General features: G+C 42.9%; 1 protein-coding gene across 1 annotated transcript in view; it reads left to right on the top strand.

The window, feature by feature from the left end:
* Positions 1 to 17,969, top strand: part of syne2b (spectrin repeat containing, nuclear envelope 2b) — a 156,898-nt gene that overhangs the window by 86,634 nt on the left and 52,295 nt on the right. Inside the window, exons 80-95 of the mRNA XM_040137436.1 lie at positions 1,307 to 1,537; positions 6,291 to 6,521; positions 7,681 to 7,803; positions 8,309 to 8,424; positions 9,663 to 9,774; positions 10,036 to 10,170; positions 10,612 to 10,761; positions 11,449 to 11,643; positions 11,989 to 12,093; positions 12,815 to 12,934; positions 13,044 to 13,244; positions 13,366 to 13,539; positions 14,110 to 14,241; positions 15,462 to 15,655; positions 16,118 to 16,256; positions 16,483 to 16,701. Coding sequence (XP_039993370.1) covers positions 1,307 to 1,537; positions 6,291 to 6,521; positions 7,681 to 7,803; positions 8,309 to 8,424; positions 9,663 to 9,774; positions 10,036 to 10,170; positions 10,612 to 10,761; positions 11,449 to 11,643; positions 11,989 to 12,093; positions 12,815 to 12,934; positions 13,044 to 13,244; positions 13,366 to 13,539; positions 14,110 to 14,241; positions 15,462 to 15,655; positions 16,118 to 16,256; positions 16,483 to 16,701 — 2,577 coding nt within the window. The remainder of the gene's footprint in view (positions 1 to 1,306; positions 1,538 to 6,290; positions 6,522 to 7,680; positions 7,804 to 8,308; positions 8,425 to 9,662; positions 9,775 to 10,035; positions 10,171 to 10,611; positions 10,762 to 11,448; positions 11,644 to 11,988; positions 12,094 to 12,814; positions 12,935 to 13,043; positions 13,245 to 13,365; positions 13,540 to 14,109; positions 14,242 to 15,461; positions 15,656 to 16,117; positions 16,257 to 16,482; positions 16,702 to 17,969) is intronic.

The following is a 17,969-nucleotide window of genomic DNA, read 5'->3' as shown; positions in this document are numbered from 1 at the left end:
GTTGCCCCATTTTTGAGTTTACTCACACTCAAAACCCAGTGAATGCTGTTTTGGTTTCATTTGCATCTACCGTTCATGCATTTTTATCCCGTTACGCATTTTACATTTGTGAATTCACATTCATACAGAGCCCAGGAGGTAGCATGGGGAGCAAATTTTGAACATTTGATTCCTAAAATGAATCATTAGCGAGCTTGAGACACTCATTTTGTTTCCTAAATTTAGTCATTTGTGTTCTTAACTTAAAATTTGTGGCCTTGAATTACTAAATTATGCTGTAAAATTACTTAACTAATTCCCTCATTCCACTTGTCCTCGTCTCTCACACACTCACTATGGACCCCTCGCATTTAATATAGTTTCAAGATACACTGAGTTACTTCGAGCTTTGGCTGTTATTAAAATTTGTGATCCCACCATGAAATAAGTGTACTGACTGTGCATATTACTAATTTGAGAAAACCTTTTATCAAAAAAATATTCTTCGTTACATAGAAGGCTCCTTCTATTCACACTAGACTTACTGACATGAAACCCTGGTGAATGGTTGAGTCAAGTGATTGATCCTGGCACTTAAGGCAGGTTTGTTGACTCTTGGTGTTTTACGTCCTGTTAGGGCTGCGTCAAATCCTCGGTAGTTTTCTTGGCAACTGTTTGCAGAGCGCTCAGTCACGAGGGAAACCAAGCTGTTCGCTGAACTGTGAGCTTTGGACTTTTCAGGGCACGTGCAAAAAATAATTTGCTCCAAAAAGGAAGCAGGGGCTAAAAATTGTGAAGAAGAGGAAATTAAAAGGAAAAGAAAACTAAAACTTCTAAGCCTCTGATGGAATAAGTTATCAGATGAGTGACAGCTACAAGCTGCATAAACAGTTGCATGAGGAAGTTAGGAAAGTGTTTGTATTCCGTGTTTAGTGCTTACTCAGCTCCACCCCTGCGGCCTGAGGCCTCTCTTCTCTCCCTGTCAGTCTCTCTCACTCTTCCTGTGATAAAGAGTCGCTGTCACTGGAACCCGGCCACCGCTCCAGGAAGTGGTTTCTGCCACAGGTGGGTGGAGCAGACAGGGAAAGAAAGAGGAGAGAGACTGAGAGCGAGGGAAAGATAGAAAAGGAGAGAACCAGGCAGGGGGAAGGTAGTGAAAGTGTCGGTGTGAGAAGCAGAATTACATCTCATAATTGTTTGTTTGGATCGGTATTAGAGCTACAACCTGTTCAGGTGGATTCATCTGAAAGCTACAGTTTGCTCAGGAGCCCGTTCAGCTCTCACCCTCCCTCCCTCTCTGCCCTTTCTACCTGTGACCCTGGAGCAGGGAGGCTCAGCCAGGTGTGCTGTGTTTGTGTCCCAGCGACTGGAGGAGCCTCGGCCGGGCGGGCTCCGGCCTGGACCCTGCCCCAGAGAAGGTGTTCTCCATGTCTGCCTGGAGAGGGTCAGCCAGCTGGAGCTGTGGCTGCAGAAAGCCCAGAGAAGCCCGGTAGCCGCCGGAGCTGCCGGTTCATCCACCATGCAGGACAGCGTGGAGCAGCAACTCCTCACCTGCCAGGTAAGACACACCCACCAGGGGACCGAGCCAATCCCAGGATTTTCTGGTCTTAGTTAAGTCTGGGATAAATATGGTTATAAAGTAAATATTTTTAGACATCTAGGTTACGTATAGGTTAGGTCCTAACTACAGATTGAAAGATAAAAAAATATTTCTATCTGTGTCTCACATAGATGTAATGTTTGAACCTTTGAACCTTTTTATTGGTTTTTGTTTTCATCGTGTTCTTGTTAAACCATTCTTTTGCAGAATCACTTTACTTTTTTTCTGATGGTTAAGTTTGGATTATTCTGCCTCTCGTGTAATTAATGCTGTAAATTGAACCAGCTTATTTTTCAACACTGTTTTACATTCACCCCGGGAAGCCACGCTGTGAATCTAATGGGTATTCAGAAATGCAAAAACATGCAAAAAGGCTACTGAAACAGTGGGAAAAAAAAACCTTCCTCTTTCAATCAGGTTTAGCCTCATTTGAAGGTGCATATCTAGATTTCTTTAAACCCAGAAATCACCAAATCAGATCTTAGTGGGCTGCAGCGTGATTTTGCAACCTGGGGGCTTTTATACGTAATTATTCAAGAATAAGTGTCTGCTTTGAAACTCCTATCACTTTATTGGCCATCGCAGTTTTAATGTTTGCTCTGTTTGCTGATGTAAACCTACCGTGTCAGCTCACTGGTTCCCAGACTCAGCACGAGGGTGAGCAGTTCAGGCACAGGGCGATGTGACTCTTTCATCTGAATTATTTTTAAAGGTCTGAAAATGTTACATTTTCTATTCGTTCATGAGGGGAAAGTGAAGATCACAGGCAAAGTCTGCAAGGAATAAACATGACCGTGTTTGCTTGTATCTCAACCAAGCAAGTGGAGCTTTTCCTGCCCTCTGTGACGAACGGCACCTTCGGCTTTAAGCTGGTCTTAAATGACAGTAACACTGATTCGGGGTCGCGGCTTCAAGAACCGAGAGGCTGAACTAGTTTTTCATTCTGAGGTTATCCTCTTGCTTCTCATCCGTCTGTGTGCAACAAGCACCTAATAATAACAACAGTCATGTTTCGCTGGTAAGGTCATGTGACTTTACAAATATTTTAAGTTGCACATAGTACTTTCAAGAGCAAACTATGACTCATAAGTCATTTCCAAATCCATGCTGCTTATTTTCAGATCTTGCAACACCAACAAAGTTAAGAAACCACAAGCCCGAGATATTTTGGCAGCTCACAGATTCAAATTTCCCTCCCATGTTGTTGTTTTTTTTTGTTTTTTTGAGTCTCATGTATGATGTAAGAACTTTAGACACATCTGGCTCTGTGCAGGAAGCGGTCAAAGTTGACTGGCCAGGAATGCCGAGGTCAGTTAAAGTTAAAGACATGTCTGCAGGAGTGTGTACGTGTGTACAGTGACACACGCAGCCTGTCTGTCTGGCAGCTGCCTCTAGCAGCTGGATGTTATAGATATGAGTCACCTGTCTGCTTTTAGTACCTCGGTGCTGATAACACAATAATGACGGCAGTCTCACCGCTTATGGCTGTAAACACAAGGCTCATATTCATATATGTGGTGTGTGTGCTTCCTTGATGCACAGTAGGTTGTGCTGTGGACTAACACTACAACCTAACTAACGATCAGGGTTAAAAGATGCACACGGAGACACTTAAACTACAAAAAAAAAAACCCCACATTCAATCAGTGGCTATTTCTGTGTGTTGAAAACACGTATACACCAGATATATTGAGCTCCGACCCAAATCAGATCTGCCGCCAACATGTAACATCTGGCCAATCAGAGCTCCAGCTGCTGCTCTGTGGGTTGGACTTCATGTCATTTTTTTAAATGTTGTCTTTGCTGTTCCTTTTTCAAATTTAATTATCAGTTCATCATAAGTCATTGCCAAATGTTACGGTATTTTTAACATGTTTTTTTCCCCTTTTAATTGATAATTGCTCTTTTAAAATGACCAGTGTATTCATGGATTATAAATAGACAAGGAAAAAGTTTATAATTATTTAAGGGACACTCCAGACCCCACAGATTTAAACCCATTCTGTAACCATCCTCAACTATTAGCTATAAGCGAGATACATTTTCCGAGTTTTTCACTTAATAGCAGCAATAAGCAAAATTGGAATTAATAAATAAGGCATATAGGAAAAAAATAGTTAGCTTCTCAATTGAATCCATGGCTTAACTTAATTTAAAAAAAATTTAAAAATTAGTTTTGGAATTTTTGAGTAATGACACGTTTTAGAATTTGATTAACAATATTTACCACAATCCATCTCTGTATTCTTTTGCCTTTCGTACTGTCTGCCAAATATTTTTTATGTTTTTCTGTGAGTTTGTTTGTTTTTCGTGACTGTTTTAAAAGATCTTTTTAAATATAACATCTCGATCGTTTCCGGACATAACCTGTCCTCATTGAATGCCGTATACTCTTTTATATTGTCGTTTCTTCCTTGTTCTCAGGCCGGCACGTTTCTCAGATAGGTCTCAGTGAGCTCATGAGTTCAATAGCTGTCGCCTGCTGGGATTTAATTACCTCTGAAGTTTGCTTTAAGTCTTAAGTCGCGCGTGGATGAAAGACTGTCCATTCAAACCAGGCCTGGTGGGGAAAGTCAAACAATTCTCTCAGTAACGTTAACCCCACAGCACACTTATTTAGACATCAAACGTTTTTACTGCTCTTTGAATCCCACTGCATCCGTCTCGCTCCTGCTAAACTTTGCGATATTATGTCATGTCAGATAGCTAGCTTATTGTCAGGACGTTGCAACCTTCGTCTCAGAAAAACAAATGATTGTAGAGTTCACAGTTTAAAATAAACACTAAATGCCAGCTGCTGGTGTTTGCACTGAGGGCACAGCGTGGCTGCAGGGGTGGTGACCACACTGGCCAAGATCAATAAGTCAGAAATCAACAAGTCAAGAGTTGTGGTTTGAAGGTCTTCTCAGCTTTTCCCTAACTACCAATCAAACACATGAAAACATATCGCAGGAGACAGTAGCAGGTACAATGCTGCTGCAGCTAGGTTATATATATTGATTTATGTTATCAGTTTACATTGAATATAAGATACACAATATTAGCTGGTAAGTGTTTTTTTTAAACCAGCGCAGGTCTCTTGTTAACCAAAAGATAAAATAAGATCAAATTAAACTCATTTGTAACTTAAACATTCACCCAATAGTTTTTATGATTAAATTTAGCTCTAGCTAGTACGTGAATTATACAGTGTGATTTTACAGTCAACAATGCTATATTCAGGGAGAAGCATCCATCGTATCAGAGGTAGAAAGAAGTTTCTTTTAATGTGTCAATATTATGAAAACATATATGCATAAGAGTGGGATTTAAAAAATCCTATTTCTCAAAATTTTGTGGATTTTCATTCTTCCAAATCAGTTGAATGAACACTTGCTGCTCCAGAGGAACTCTTTACAAAATGTCTAAAATGCACGGACTGTTATCAAGCTGAAACAGGTTTGTTTCTATTCAGACTTCCTGAAATGTTGACATCTGTATTTTATCCGCTTTCATGTTCACTGTAAAATCTTGCAAAATAAAGTTGCAATGTTACTTTTGGATAAATATAGTAAAGTAAAACGTACAATATTTTCTTCTACCATGTTGTGGAGGAAAAGCAGGAACTCTCAAAAAATGGCAAAACACGTACAAGTACTTCAGAGATGTTCTTAAAGGTTCAGTACTCAGTTATTTTCTACCTCTGCTCATCCTGTTATACAAATAAAGCCTCAATGGAAGATCTTAGTCTCTATAGGTATTCGGTGTTTGATGATCTGCATGACTCACACTGTGGTGTGATAATTTTCAGTCAATAGAGTCATGCCCTCACAGGCTTCAACATTATGTCTTTATTCAGAGCTTTGGCCTTTCTCCCAGGATTCACTCCCTGCTGACCCTGGGAGTGTAACTCGATCCTCCATTAAAGTTCCAGAGGTTAAACACGTCCTACGTTCACACGTCACATTTGAATGAGGCTGCGTGGGCAAAAAAACAGCGACTGATGAGATCTTGTCTCCTATTCAATTTTACTATAGAGCCTCGTTCACAGAGACTCCCACTCAGTGACCCACATCTAAGTTCAACATCGAACCTTTGTGATGCTTTGTTCGCAACTGACCTCATAATGTAAATCTGTTTCAAGTGTTGTGTTTGATACAGTAGTGGCAAAAAGAGAGCAGGAAATGAGATTAAAAGACAGGGATGTGTCTAACTGGTGGACAAAAGGGTCCAAGGCCAACCTTCAGTTCCCGGAATCCTCGATTGTGATTGGCCCACTGCCTCAGGACAACTTTGCTCCGACAAGCGCTGAAAGGAGCTGAAGAATCAGATCAATTGTAGGCGATGAAAGAAGTTCAAGGGATAGTTGGAGAGTAAACCCAACGTGTAAGTACTTGAAGGAGCTGAAATGTCAGTTGAAGTGTAAGCATGAAGCGAATGCACCGAAAGTAGTTGAAGTGGAAGTGTCAGTAAAACGGCTGATAGGAGTTTAAGAATCACTGTAAGTTCAAGCGCTGTAGAGAGCTGAAGTTCCAGTTAGCATGTGAACCCTCAGCGGAGAGTAATAGATAAAAAATGAATTAATTCTTTAAAACACTGTAAACAATTTCATAAATTAAAAATAAAGAAGGTAAAAGCCAGTTTGGGCCCTGGATCTGTGGATCCCTGGATCTCCAGTTCTAGTTAAAACTGCAAACGGTTCAACACGAGTCTGTTTGGTGTGGGTGTTCAGGAGATGTTCCTGGAGATCGAGCAGAAGGTGGCGAGCCTGTCATCGCTCGGCCAGGTTGCTGACCCGCAGCAGCAGGATGAACTGGGAGCTGCGGCATCCCAGCAGGAGGCGGCTGAGCTGCTGTCCTCCAAACTGGAGCTCCTTAAGGCCAACCTGGTCTCCTTCCAGCAGCTGCTACAGGACAGACAGGGAGAGGAGAGGACCATCACCCACAAAGAGCCTCAGGAACAGGTACATACGATCCGTAATTCAAACTCTGAACGTTTAATAAGGGAAAGAGGTTTTAGAAACGGGATAAAAAACACAACATGCAGCTGAAAGTATCAATCAGAGTCAGGTCTAGGTAGGCTGGTAAAATAGGTTCTGCTATTTAAGATGTTCAGTTTGACTAATTTTGGTTTATTTTCGTCACTTTCTCAGTACTAACAATTTAAATGATTTCCCTTATAAGAAAATGTCTGGTATTTTTTGGGATATGGATATGTGACATTATGTTATGTAACTTCACTTTTTTTTTTATTTTGAAACCCTGAAAAGCAGGACATGTGATTTAAACTATGTCTGAAAGAATTTGATGGAAATACAAATATTCAAAGTCCGGTAAGTAAATTTTGAAACATAAAACATTTAACTAAGTCATCTTTCCCACAAAACGCAGAATCAAATTCTTTTGCTCCACTTGATGTACTAAGCTTTTGTTCTGTCTCTTTCTACTCAAAAATTTGAATGTAGTTTACATGTTCAAAAAGTCGTTGAGGCAGGTGTTTCTGCGGCTGAAAGCAGAGCAGACGGGGCACATGTGGCAAAGTCACTCCCTGATAATCATTGACAGGTTTGCAAATAAGCCATTGCAGGCTCACCAGCACCCCGCTAGGGGTTCTCCCGCTCAGCGTGGAAGCAGCTCTTTTTAGCTCCATGCCGACAAGCACTAAGCAGACAAGTCCCACTCGAGCCACAAGTCTTCACAGGCAAATCTTAAGCCAAGATGCAAGTCTTTCAAATCTGAGCGCTGACCTTTAAAAACCCACAGGAGGCGAACATTTTCCTTTTAACGCTGTGTCGGCTGTTTGTTAAATAATTGGGAACAAAGACGCAAACATTATTAGACAAAACTCATGATAAGATGTTTGGAATCTGATAACAAGTCTGATTTTTACTCCCTATGACTACGAAATGAGCATAACGTCTTCAGGGTGTTGATGAAGTTGTTGATTGAAACTGTAATCAGTCAATTATTTCCACAAACGTTCTACTTTAAATGATTTCTACTTTCTACTTTCGCGAGTTACTTTAAATCACTAATATTGGTTTTGATTTAGTGAAAAAGACGACTCCACCTCTGATGGTCGTTTTTCCTCCCGGTGTCTCCTCTTTATCTCTTACTCCTCAGAGGTCAGCAGCTCAGTCGGGGCGCCAGCTTGGGTCTACGTTGAAGCGCAGCAGCAGCGTTCAGGACATCTTCACCTGCCCGAGAAACAAACTCCTCAGACAGAGCAGCCTGCAACAGCAGAAGGTACTGGAGGTGTAGGGTTGGACTTGTTGGGGCACCGATATTTTTGGAATAATGTCAGCATCAGCATATGATATTCATCTTTAAATATCTTAAATAGGGACACTCAAACTCTGGAATACTCTGGATTAAAACCTCATATCAGCTTTCCCTGACAATTTCTTCTGTAGCCGTAAGGCTACATCAGAGGTTGAATATCAGACTCAGTCTAAAAAAAGCAAACCAAGACACTGATTTTTAGTGATATTCAGTTGGTAGTAGTTTGTGTTTCTTTTTCACTTTTGCCAGCCAGATGTGTTGCTCTGGAATTCAAACCAGCAACTCCATTCAAACGCATCAACATGAAAACATGAGAGTCAGTGTAACATAGCTGTCTTATCGGGACCATTGCTGACCATGTCAAGTCACAGCAAACTTTGTATTATGTAAGGAAAATGTAAAGACCCTAACGTGGACGCATAGGAAGCTCAGATAACTATACGCTGTGTTGTTGCGGTTTGTTGTGCAGGAGCTGGAGCAGGAGCTGACCGAACAGAGAGGACTGACGCAGGCCATCGCCCGGCAGGGCAACCGAGCTCGACTTTACAGCCAGGAGTCAGAGGACCACAGCCAGCTGTCACCATGGTATATAATAATACACATGCGGTTACTCCTATCTCTACTCTCTCATATGTGTTTTGAAGAGTATATAATGTGCATGTGCTTCATTTAATTTTATTTTATCTTACTGTTTTCATGCCTATTTTCTCCAATTTTTTTAAATTTCCATTTTTAACAAGTCATCATTGTGCTCCCCCGAGACCCGGTTTGAATCCAACCGAGGACTTTTGTTGTCTTTCCTCATCTCTCTCTACCCTCGTTTGCCTGTTATTCCCCCAGTGCCAACAGTCTAACAAAGGCAAGATATGCCCCAGAAATACCTCTGGAAAAAAAAAACACACTGATGAAGCTTGTTTCAGAATATTCATAATGATAACTGCCAGCATCTTGAAACAAGACAGAATGGGGCAGACAGATGCACTAGAATCAAGAAACATGCCACTCAATTCTTTTTAAGGACGTCTACACTCACCGAGCGCTTTATTACGAACACCGTACTGATACCAGGTAGTTCCTCCCTTTGCTCTGAAAACAGCCTCAGGTCTTCGTGGCCTGGATTCCCCAAGAATCCATGTTGAATCCATGGTCCCTGTTGACCTGACTGCATCACACCATTTCGGCAGATTTGTCAGCTGCACGTTCACGCTGCCAGTCTCCCGTTCTACCGCCTCCCAAAGCTGTTCTACTGGATCCAGATCTGGAGACTGGGGAGGCCACTGAATTTCACTGAGCTCACTGTCATGTCCGTGAAACCAGTTTGAGGCGACTCTTGCTTTGTGACATGGTGCGTTACCACGCCTCTCATACACAAGGCGTTTCCGCCAGCAGAGCCGCTGCTGACTGGATGTTTTTTTGGTTTTGGCTCCATTCTGAGTAAAAACTCTAGAGAAATCCCAGGAGATCAGCAGATTCCGAAACCCTCACCAGCGATCATGCCACGGTCAAAGACACTGAGATCACATTTTTTCCCCATTCTGATCTTTGAACATTACCTGAAGGTCCTGACCCGCATCTGCAGGATTTTATACACTGCACTGCTGCCACATGATTGGCTGATTGGATAAATGCATGAATAAGCAGGTGTGCAGTTGTTCCTCATAAAGTGTTCAGTGAGTGTATATGTGCAACATATTTATATATGTTTCCTGTTTACATAGTAGAGACTGACATGTAAGGCAATGGAATTATGCAATTTCAAGAAAGAAAGAACATAAGAGGAAGAGAGAGGAAGTGTTCATTTTCAGCTTTTTCTCTCCTTGCAGGTCGCCTCCTGCTGAGGCTGATGGGGGGGAGGACTCTGTGCAGAAGAAGTGGGATGGCCTTCACAGTCGGCTGCTGGCTTCGGAGGAGAGCTGGCTGCTTCCTCCCTCTGAGGTAAGGCCTTCATCATGAGAGCCGAAGTGCTTGATTATCACTTTTCAGCACACAAAAAAGAAAAGAAAAATTGGTGTTCTCGCTACGCTTGATTATCACCTTCTTTGAGCAGAAGGCACTTTGTTGTCTCTTTGGTGTTATGGGAACTCCTGCAGGGCTTGATAAGAGTTATGTGCATCTCTGACTTTTCTTCTGGTGTTTTTCTCTCTTTTTGTCTGCCCCTCTGTATACGTGACTCTCTCTCTCTCTCTCTCCCTGAAGGTGACAGACTCATCTATGAGGCGTAGTGATGGAACAGCAGGACGTATGATTGGCACACAAACCCTGAAAGAGCTTCAAACCCTAATCAGCCATCTGAGAGAGCTGGGAGATACAGCTGCAGTGCCTCCGAGTGGGGTGAGGCTCCGATATCATGGCTGATTATCAGAGATTATAGAGGTTGTGAAATGTGACCTCTGGAGTGGTGCTGGTTTCATACTCAAGACCAGCAGTTCCAATCCACAAGATAAATCTGAGGGGTTACTAGATGATTCGCCCCTTCAGTTTATATTCCTTAAGATTTCGTCATATCAAACCCATTTTACTGGCACTGTCTATGGCTGGCATTTTATTCCGTTAAATGTATTTACACTCATTAGTTATGCGCTCCGGACTGACAGGAAACGATGCACGTGCCGCACATCATTTGTGGGTATGCGCTTATACCACGTAATGGAGTCATCTGAAAGAGTGAGACAGCTGATCCTGGGCACTTTGGAGAGGAAATGTAGGAATTTCCTAAACTTTCCTAAAATTTCAGACTTCGTTCGTAGTTTGACCGTACTGCTCTGATCCCAGGCCTCCTCTGTGGACGGCTCCCATCAGACACTGGACGAGGGTTTGTTTCACGTGCTGTGCGGAGCCTCCTTGTCCCTGTCCGCCATCAGTAACCTGCTGCACTCACCGGCACACGAAGAAGATGCTCAGCTGAGGCTGCTGCAGCTGCAGGTAGGACTCCCCACTGCAACGTGGTTCAGTTATTTTGCGTTGGTCTCATTTTAAATGAAGGAAAAACGCTTAGACTTTAAATTCGATTTCATTAAATTAAAGAACAAGCCGTGTGACAAATTTGATGTGGAGTCATGATAATTAGTACCTGTATCAGTAATCGTGTTATCGTCCACCTTATTCAACATTCAGCTTCAGTTAAATCGAAGAATCTGCTGGTCATCATATGTCACAACGCACCTCCATCAACATCCGTTACCTGTGGGGTTTTTTATTTGTTCAGGTTGCTTTCAAACTCAAAGCAAGAAAAAGTGTCTAATGTTGTTTGACCCATTTACACTCCCTGGTTCTAAATGTGATGATTTGTTCATTTCTCTGTGTTATGTCATTGAAAATGTCATACTTTTGGATTTTGGTCCGTTTGTCAGACAAAGGGGAGCGATGTGGGGTTGTCACCTTCGATTCTGGGAATTTTTTGAGGGACTTTACTATTTTCTAACATTGTATAGACCAAACGGTTAATTGGAAAAATGGTGCATGGATTAATTGATGACATACTGAAGGTCCAAAAATATCCTCCACACTCCTCCGAAAACATTGTCATTTTTGTACCATCTTACCTGAAATGACACAAACTCAATCTGGACTTGACTTCCCTGAACATGATTTTAATCTCCTTTACCTCAGAGTCTGTCAGCTGAGCTGGCGACCCTTGGCAGCGAGCTGGCCACGCAGGGGTCGAAGGTCACCGCTATCCTGGGGTCAGATGGTGCTCGGCGGTGTGTTGACGACGTGAGCAGAGTCCTTCCTGTGGTCCAGGCTGCTCTGACCGGCAGAGAGAAGCAGCTCAGGAACCTGCGGGAGGAGACGGCAAAGCAACAGGTCAGATATCATTACTGACACTTGTTTAGCTGCACGGGCAGAAATAAAACCACCCTGAAAATATTTAAATGAGGTCCTGCTTAATCTCATTTTTATCTGAACTGTATTAGTGTTGATGATCTGTGAGAGTTATCCCACTGTCTCTTCACACCTTTACACAGTAACTCACCTCCTCCACATAATGAATACTAGTCTACCTCATACCCACGTTACCTTACCTAACTTACTTATAACTAGTCTAACTGCAAACTTGCATTGTTAATGTGGAAATAGACTTTTCTTGCTTATTCAAAATGAAACCTTTGCTGTTTGCATGCAGTTTACAGACTCTGTCTAACCCAACAGAGACCCCTGAAAGAGTTGCATGCAGCCTTCACCTCTAACCAGTCGACCATTCGTCAAATATGTAACGGGTTCGATGGAAAGCTGGGCCTTAATGAACAGCTACAGGTACTGTTTCCATGGAGATGTCTCCCTGTCATAAGATGCTGCTATCGTCAATGTACAAACACTGCGCTGTATCTGAGCGATTTGAGTCAACTGTTACTGATCGTAGTGAGTTTAGATGCAGGCTCTCCACATTAATGCTCAGCGAAAAAATAACAGATCATAGAAACAGAAGATGGTAAGAAATCTGTCATTTGTCGGCATCGCTGTATCTCACCCGTCTCTGTCGTCACTGACGAAACTCAAAGTAAACTCATCAAAGGTCAAAGGTCAAACGCAAATCGACTCGCCCGTGGCATCTTCTAGAGTAGGGCACGTCCATGGCCTAACATAAGTTTAACTGAAATAAGTGACAAGCCGTCAAAACCGAACGTTACTGGGGAAAAATATGAGCATTGCTCCCAGAGTACAGGGATACTGAAGAGATTATAATCTGCAGAAACTAGAGCAACAAATACAGATCGCTTACTGACGTGTGACACTATTTTAAGTATCATTTGTGTCATTTTGATATGTATTGACAGAAGCTGCTGATCTATGTAGCGTGACTTCAGGCATCGAGCTGTTGACGATGCTGGCATTGTCATATGTAAAAGACTCAGAAGTAGCCAGAGACCTGGCGAAATAAAATGTGTTAAGGAGAGCAATTTCACATGTTCTTGACACTTTGTCGGTAAAATATCAAGTTTTCATTTGTCACAGTGTACATGTCTTTAATTTCCAGGCTGTGATTCAGATGCAGGAGTCTCTGCAGCAGCAGGTCGAGCAGGTCGACTCTCTGCTGGAGGAGGCTGACCAACACAACCTGCCCGCCTCCCTCGTCCACCAGGCCACACAGCTACAGGTATGCCAGCTGCTGCATGTCGTCCAATTTAGATCCTGCTAAATAAGAGACGATTCAGTCGTCCCACGCATGTTTGAGTCTTCAAAGTGTCTGTCCTTCCTGTGCGCAGGGCGAGCTGGACACATCTCTCCGTGGTGTCGGCTCCCGCTGTGAGGAGCTGAGGAGCAGTGTGGAGCTGCAGCAGCAGTATGAGCGGCTGGTCCACGGCCTTCGGGAGCTGCTCACTCTGGGCTCCGGACGCCTCACGCAGCAGCCTGACGCAGAGCTCCGGAGCAGAGCTCAGCTCCAGCAGCAGCTCGGCAGTCATACGGTCAGTCTGTGGGAGACGGAGAAAGTTTAGAGTAGTTTAGAATGGTGTAGAGTGTTTCGCTATCTGAAGACAAAAGCTTAAAAATATCATCTTTAACATTATGTACTGTTTCTGTCAACAGAAGTTTTTCCAGTTCCTGGGCCATCATTTTAGGATCCTGCAGTACCTGACCTTGAGACTCCCGGAGAGCGTCCCCCAGAGGCGGGACGGCGTACTGATGGGCCTGCGGGATGAGGTGGCCCGACTGCAGCAGCTCGGACTGGAGAAAGGAACCAGGATGCAGGAAACGTTACAGGTAGTATCACGCAATGCGGTTTATTAACACGTTTTCCCCCGTGGACGACACATTTACACCATCCAACAAAGGCGAATACGTTTCCTTTTCTGGACATACATTGTGTATAAATAATCACGAAAGACAGAGAGGGATTGCATTGCAGTGTGTTCCAATCCAGGCCTCTGAGTCTCTTAGTATCTTAGCTTACAAGCTTACAGTATATTTATTTAGAACTTGAAGGTATCCAAGACAGTGTGACAAAATGTCCCACAAAAGCATGAATTTAACATAATGCATGAGAATTAAAAAAAAAACTTCAATTATTCAGTGCCAGAAAGGCCCCCTTTGATCTGGATCACCAAAACCAAATCCACTGATCTATCTCAGATTAATCTGTCCGCCAAAGTTCAGCCAGATTCATTTGTTTATGAGACATTTTGCAAACTGACACATGTGCGTTTAGTTTATGTAACAGGAGGAGGTAAATAAAGCCAACAGCACTGAGAAGAACAATTAAAAAAAACAATCACAACATTGATTTTCATGAGAAATGTCCTCTGACAATCACCATTTCTCTGTCTGCGTCAGACATGGTCGCAGTGGGAGGAGGACAGAGCCTGGTCAGACTCCCTGCTGAAAGAAATTGAGACTTCGTTTCCCAAAATGCACGAGGAGGCTGATTCTGAGGAGCAGATATCAGAGAAGTTCTCTGTCTACCTGGTAATTTTCATTAATATATGTGTTCTTTCTGACTGACGGGGATAATTCTGATTCACCAACAAGCAGCCGGCCTGAGGACAGAGTGCATTTTGCAATTTTCCGCTCTGCTCATTTGGGCATACTCTCCGCGCTGTACTTTGTGCATTGCACTCAAAACCTAATTGGCTCAATTACATACAAGCGAATTGGTTGTTTTCTGTAGGGGTACATGATGTTCCTCGGCTTTGAAGTCGGTTATTAGCCGAGCGGGGACCTCCAACTAGAATTACTTTTGCTTCGTATTCCTTGTTGCTCTGCTGTGGGATTGGAAATGTGTCTCTTATTCCTCTGAAATGGACGAGGTGTTGAAGCTTGTCCAATGGTCAACAGAGTGTGTATGTGGTAAAAGAGATGACGAAGGGGGTATAGATGGATGAGGGAAGGATCTCAGACTCGCTCACTTTTACACTGTCAGACTCAGAATTCAACCTCCGCTGTACTTTCGGTTATACTTAGACTTACCACTCATTGTAGGAGAATTAAAGCACCTTTATTGTGTTTATTTTTAATACATTTCAACCTGAAGCCCCCGGTGAACTAGGAGCCCTTTGAGTGAAACTTAACCAACTAAACTGAATTCAATAAACTTTTAGAACTGTGGTAAAACTCTGCAAATCCATCAGCAAGCTAAGCGTGAGCATAAGCATGCTAACATGACAGCATTAATGCTGCATTCATGCAACGTCGGCAGAGTGCGAAGAACGAAAAACACCCCCGTGCTAGACCGGATGCTAACCTTGAAGTCAGCCCAGATAAACAGCCCAGATTAGCTTCTTTCGTTGTGTGACATATTTGGAGCAGTTTGTTGCCAAGTGAGAACAGATATAAACAAGCAGTGTACTCTATAGCTCCTATAAAATCAGCTGAATCAATTGTAGTTTGTTGACGTGTCTGTGGTTCTTTCCGATAGGTGGGAAATATCGTCGCTGCGAGAAATTGCTGATGTCTCCGACTCTGACGGGAACGGTTTTTCCCACTCGGCTGCTCTTAATTACGGATTAAACGATACGACGTGAACGTGGCGCGAGATCAGAGTCTAAAACTCAAAGTGCGGCCTAGGCTAACGGATGTTAAGCTGAGTCTGACATGGTGTAAAATGGCCACTGTCCCTCTGTGTTTGGGTTCAGGAGATGAAGATGTGACCTCTGATGCAGGGTCATACAGCTGTGTTTGTCTGGCAGGAGCTTGGGGGTGTTCCGGAGGTGAACAAGGCGCGGTTCCGGCGGATGCTGGAGGCGGGGCTACGTCTGCAGGAGTCGGGCTGCAGCGGAGTGGGCGTGACCACCGGCGAGCTGGGGGCGCGCTGGACAGCTCTGCACGAGAGGGTGGAGAAGGAACGCGCCAGCTGCGACAGAAAAAGGAAATTGAGAAGCAGGTGAGAGATGAGAAAGAAAGAAAAACGGAGAACTTTCCTGCTGCAAAGTCAGAACTTGTCATATGTTTAGACTGTAAAGGTTTGGTCTGTTATGTCCTAGAAAGCATAGAATAGTTTGGATATGCATAGTTTACATTTTTTTTCTTATTAAGTTCAATTTTGGAATGAAATCCTGCCCTATATTGTTCCCGTCCCTATCCTTCCTTCCTTTGTGGTTTAATTCTTCATAAGCCTGGTTACTAATGTGACCAAAACATCATAAAATTGAAACAGAAAATTATTTTTAATAATAAAACCTAATAAGAAAGTATGTAGTAAGACTCTTAAATAATAAATAACTTTATGTAAGTTTTTTATAAACAAGATTTGCTTCAAAAAAAACTTCAGTTTTTTAGATGCCACTGTTTTTCTGGCAGATGTTTCAGTCATTTCTTAAATGGTGCTATTTGCTATAATAAACAGGTTTCTTCGTGACTCTGCTGTACTAGCTGACTGGATGGAGAAGGCCAGAGAGCTGATTGATAAATGGAGTCAGTTCACTGTCACGGCCAGTGAGGAGATGGATGTTGAACGGAGGCACGACCATTACCTCCAGTGTGTGGTAAGCAGGAGCCGGAGACAGCCGCAAACTCGCCCAGTGTAAATAACACACTCCACTGAGAAAAGAATTCATTTAAACCTGCTATCACCAAATTCAGATGGTCAGTTCATCTCTGGGCAAATTTTGTTATTCATCAATGAGCCTTGTCAGACCCCAATGACAAACTGTGTTCTGGTCATTTTTGCGTTTGCGGAGAACAGAATATAACAAAACAGTTTTGCTTTAGGCTCTGACCAAAGAGGTGGAGGCCAGATCTGAACTGAAGGTGGCGGTGATTGGCGCCGGTTCCCAGCTGGTCCAGATGAGCGAAGCAGGCGGGCACTCAGATAGAAATCAGGAAGACAAAGGGACTTCACTACCCATCCAATCCCAGCTCAGACAGATAGAGGTGGACTGGTCCAGTCTGCTGGCTGATGTCCCTGTCGTCCAGCAAGCTCTGCATAAGGTGAGGAGGTTCAACACGTGACCTCCATAAGGTAAACGTAAACCACAGCCTCCTCCAGAGGGTTGTCTCAGGTATTTAACTGTGTAATTCTCACTGGATCAAAGTAGATTTGATCACAGTTTCTTTTTGACTTTCTGAATGTTTTAAAACTTTTCTTCAGTAATTTTTTTCATTATCTCTCTGAGTTGCTAAAATGCCGTGAAACTTCTCAAAACCGAACCAGACCACAGACATCCAGCCCGGGTTTCTTCAGCTACCCTGACCACAATAACAGCGGAAAACATTCCTCTCTCCCTGTGTGTTTCTGCCGTCAGAGTTTACCTGAATTCAGCCTCTCCCTGCCCACATGCAAAGACAGGGGGGTTTGGTATTTCAAAAAACCACGATGCAGTCTTCCTGTCACCAATTAGTTTTAAACATCCCCACTGTGCAGCACAATGCCATCCTGAGGACTCTTCTCGCCCCTATTGGTGTGAAACCATTTTCCCCCCAAATCCATCTATCTGTCGTTTGTCTGGATCTTCCTTTCTCTACTTGCCTCTCTCCTCCTTCCCAATATTTTTCTTCCATTCTCTCTTCCCCCTCCACCTTTCTATCCCATCTTCCAAGCCTTCTCTCCTCTCAGCTCTCCTCCTTTCCCTCTCTCCATCTTCTTCATTCCCTCTCATCTCCCCCTTCCTGCTGTTCTCTTTTTTTCTGTTCTTCTCTACCATCTTTCTTATCTTTGTCTGCTCTTCCAATTTATAGTCTTTCTTTTTCTCTCATGTCTCTCCCCTCCCTCTACCTTTTGCCATCTGACTTACCTGCCTTTTCAAGTTTAAGTTCAAATTTATTGGTTAAAGCTCATTTCAGACAAATACATTTAGAATTTCTTTCACAAATTAGCACGTAGGTTCACACAGTTTAAAACAAAAACTAGAGAGAAATCACATGAATCTTCCGTATTTACATATTAAAAAGACAAACATAATTTTGTGCATCCGAGGAGGCTCTTTTTATTTTTACGCTGTGCAGGCATGTTTTTTCTATGTAATTTAATGGCTGTTCACCTTGGCTACACACACCTGAACACAAAGGTATTTTTATCATCTGGACTCAGGGAGACTTGAGATGTCTTCAGGAGCTTGATCATTTACAGGACTAAAAATTTTAAATAACACAACATATTTGCTAACGAGGCAGCACCTTTCTGGCTGAATGGCCTAATATTTGAGAGGCACAAAAAATAAAACATTAGTAACAACTTCCAGTTTCTTGAGGGTCAGAGG

Source organism: Xiphias gladius, chromosome 10 (genome assembly GCF_016859285.1).
Source record: "Xiphias gladius isolate SHS-SW01 ecotype Sanya breed wild chromosome 10, ASM1685928v1, whole genome shotgun sequence".
Lineage (NCBI taxonomy): Eukaryota > Metazoa > Chordata > Actinopteri > Istiophoriformes > Xiphiidae > Xiphias > Xiphias gladius.
Note: the sequence above shows the minus strand (reverse complement) of the source record. Positions and strands in the feature narration are given on the sequence as shown.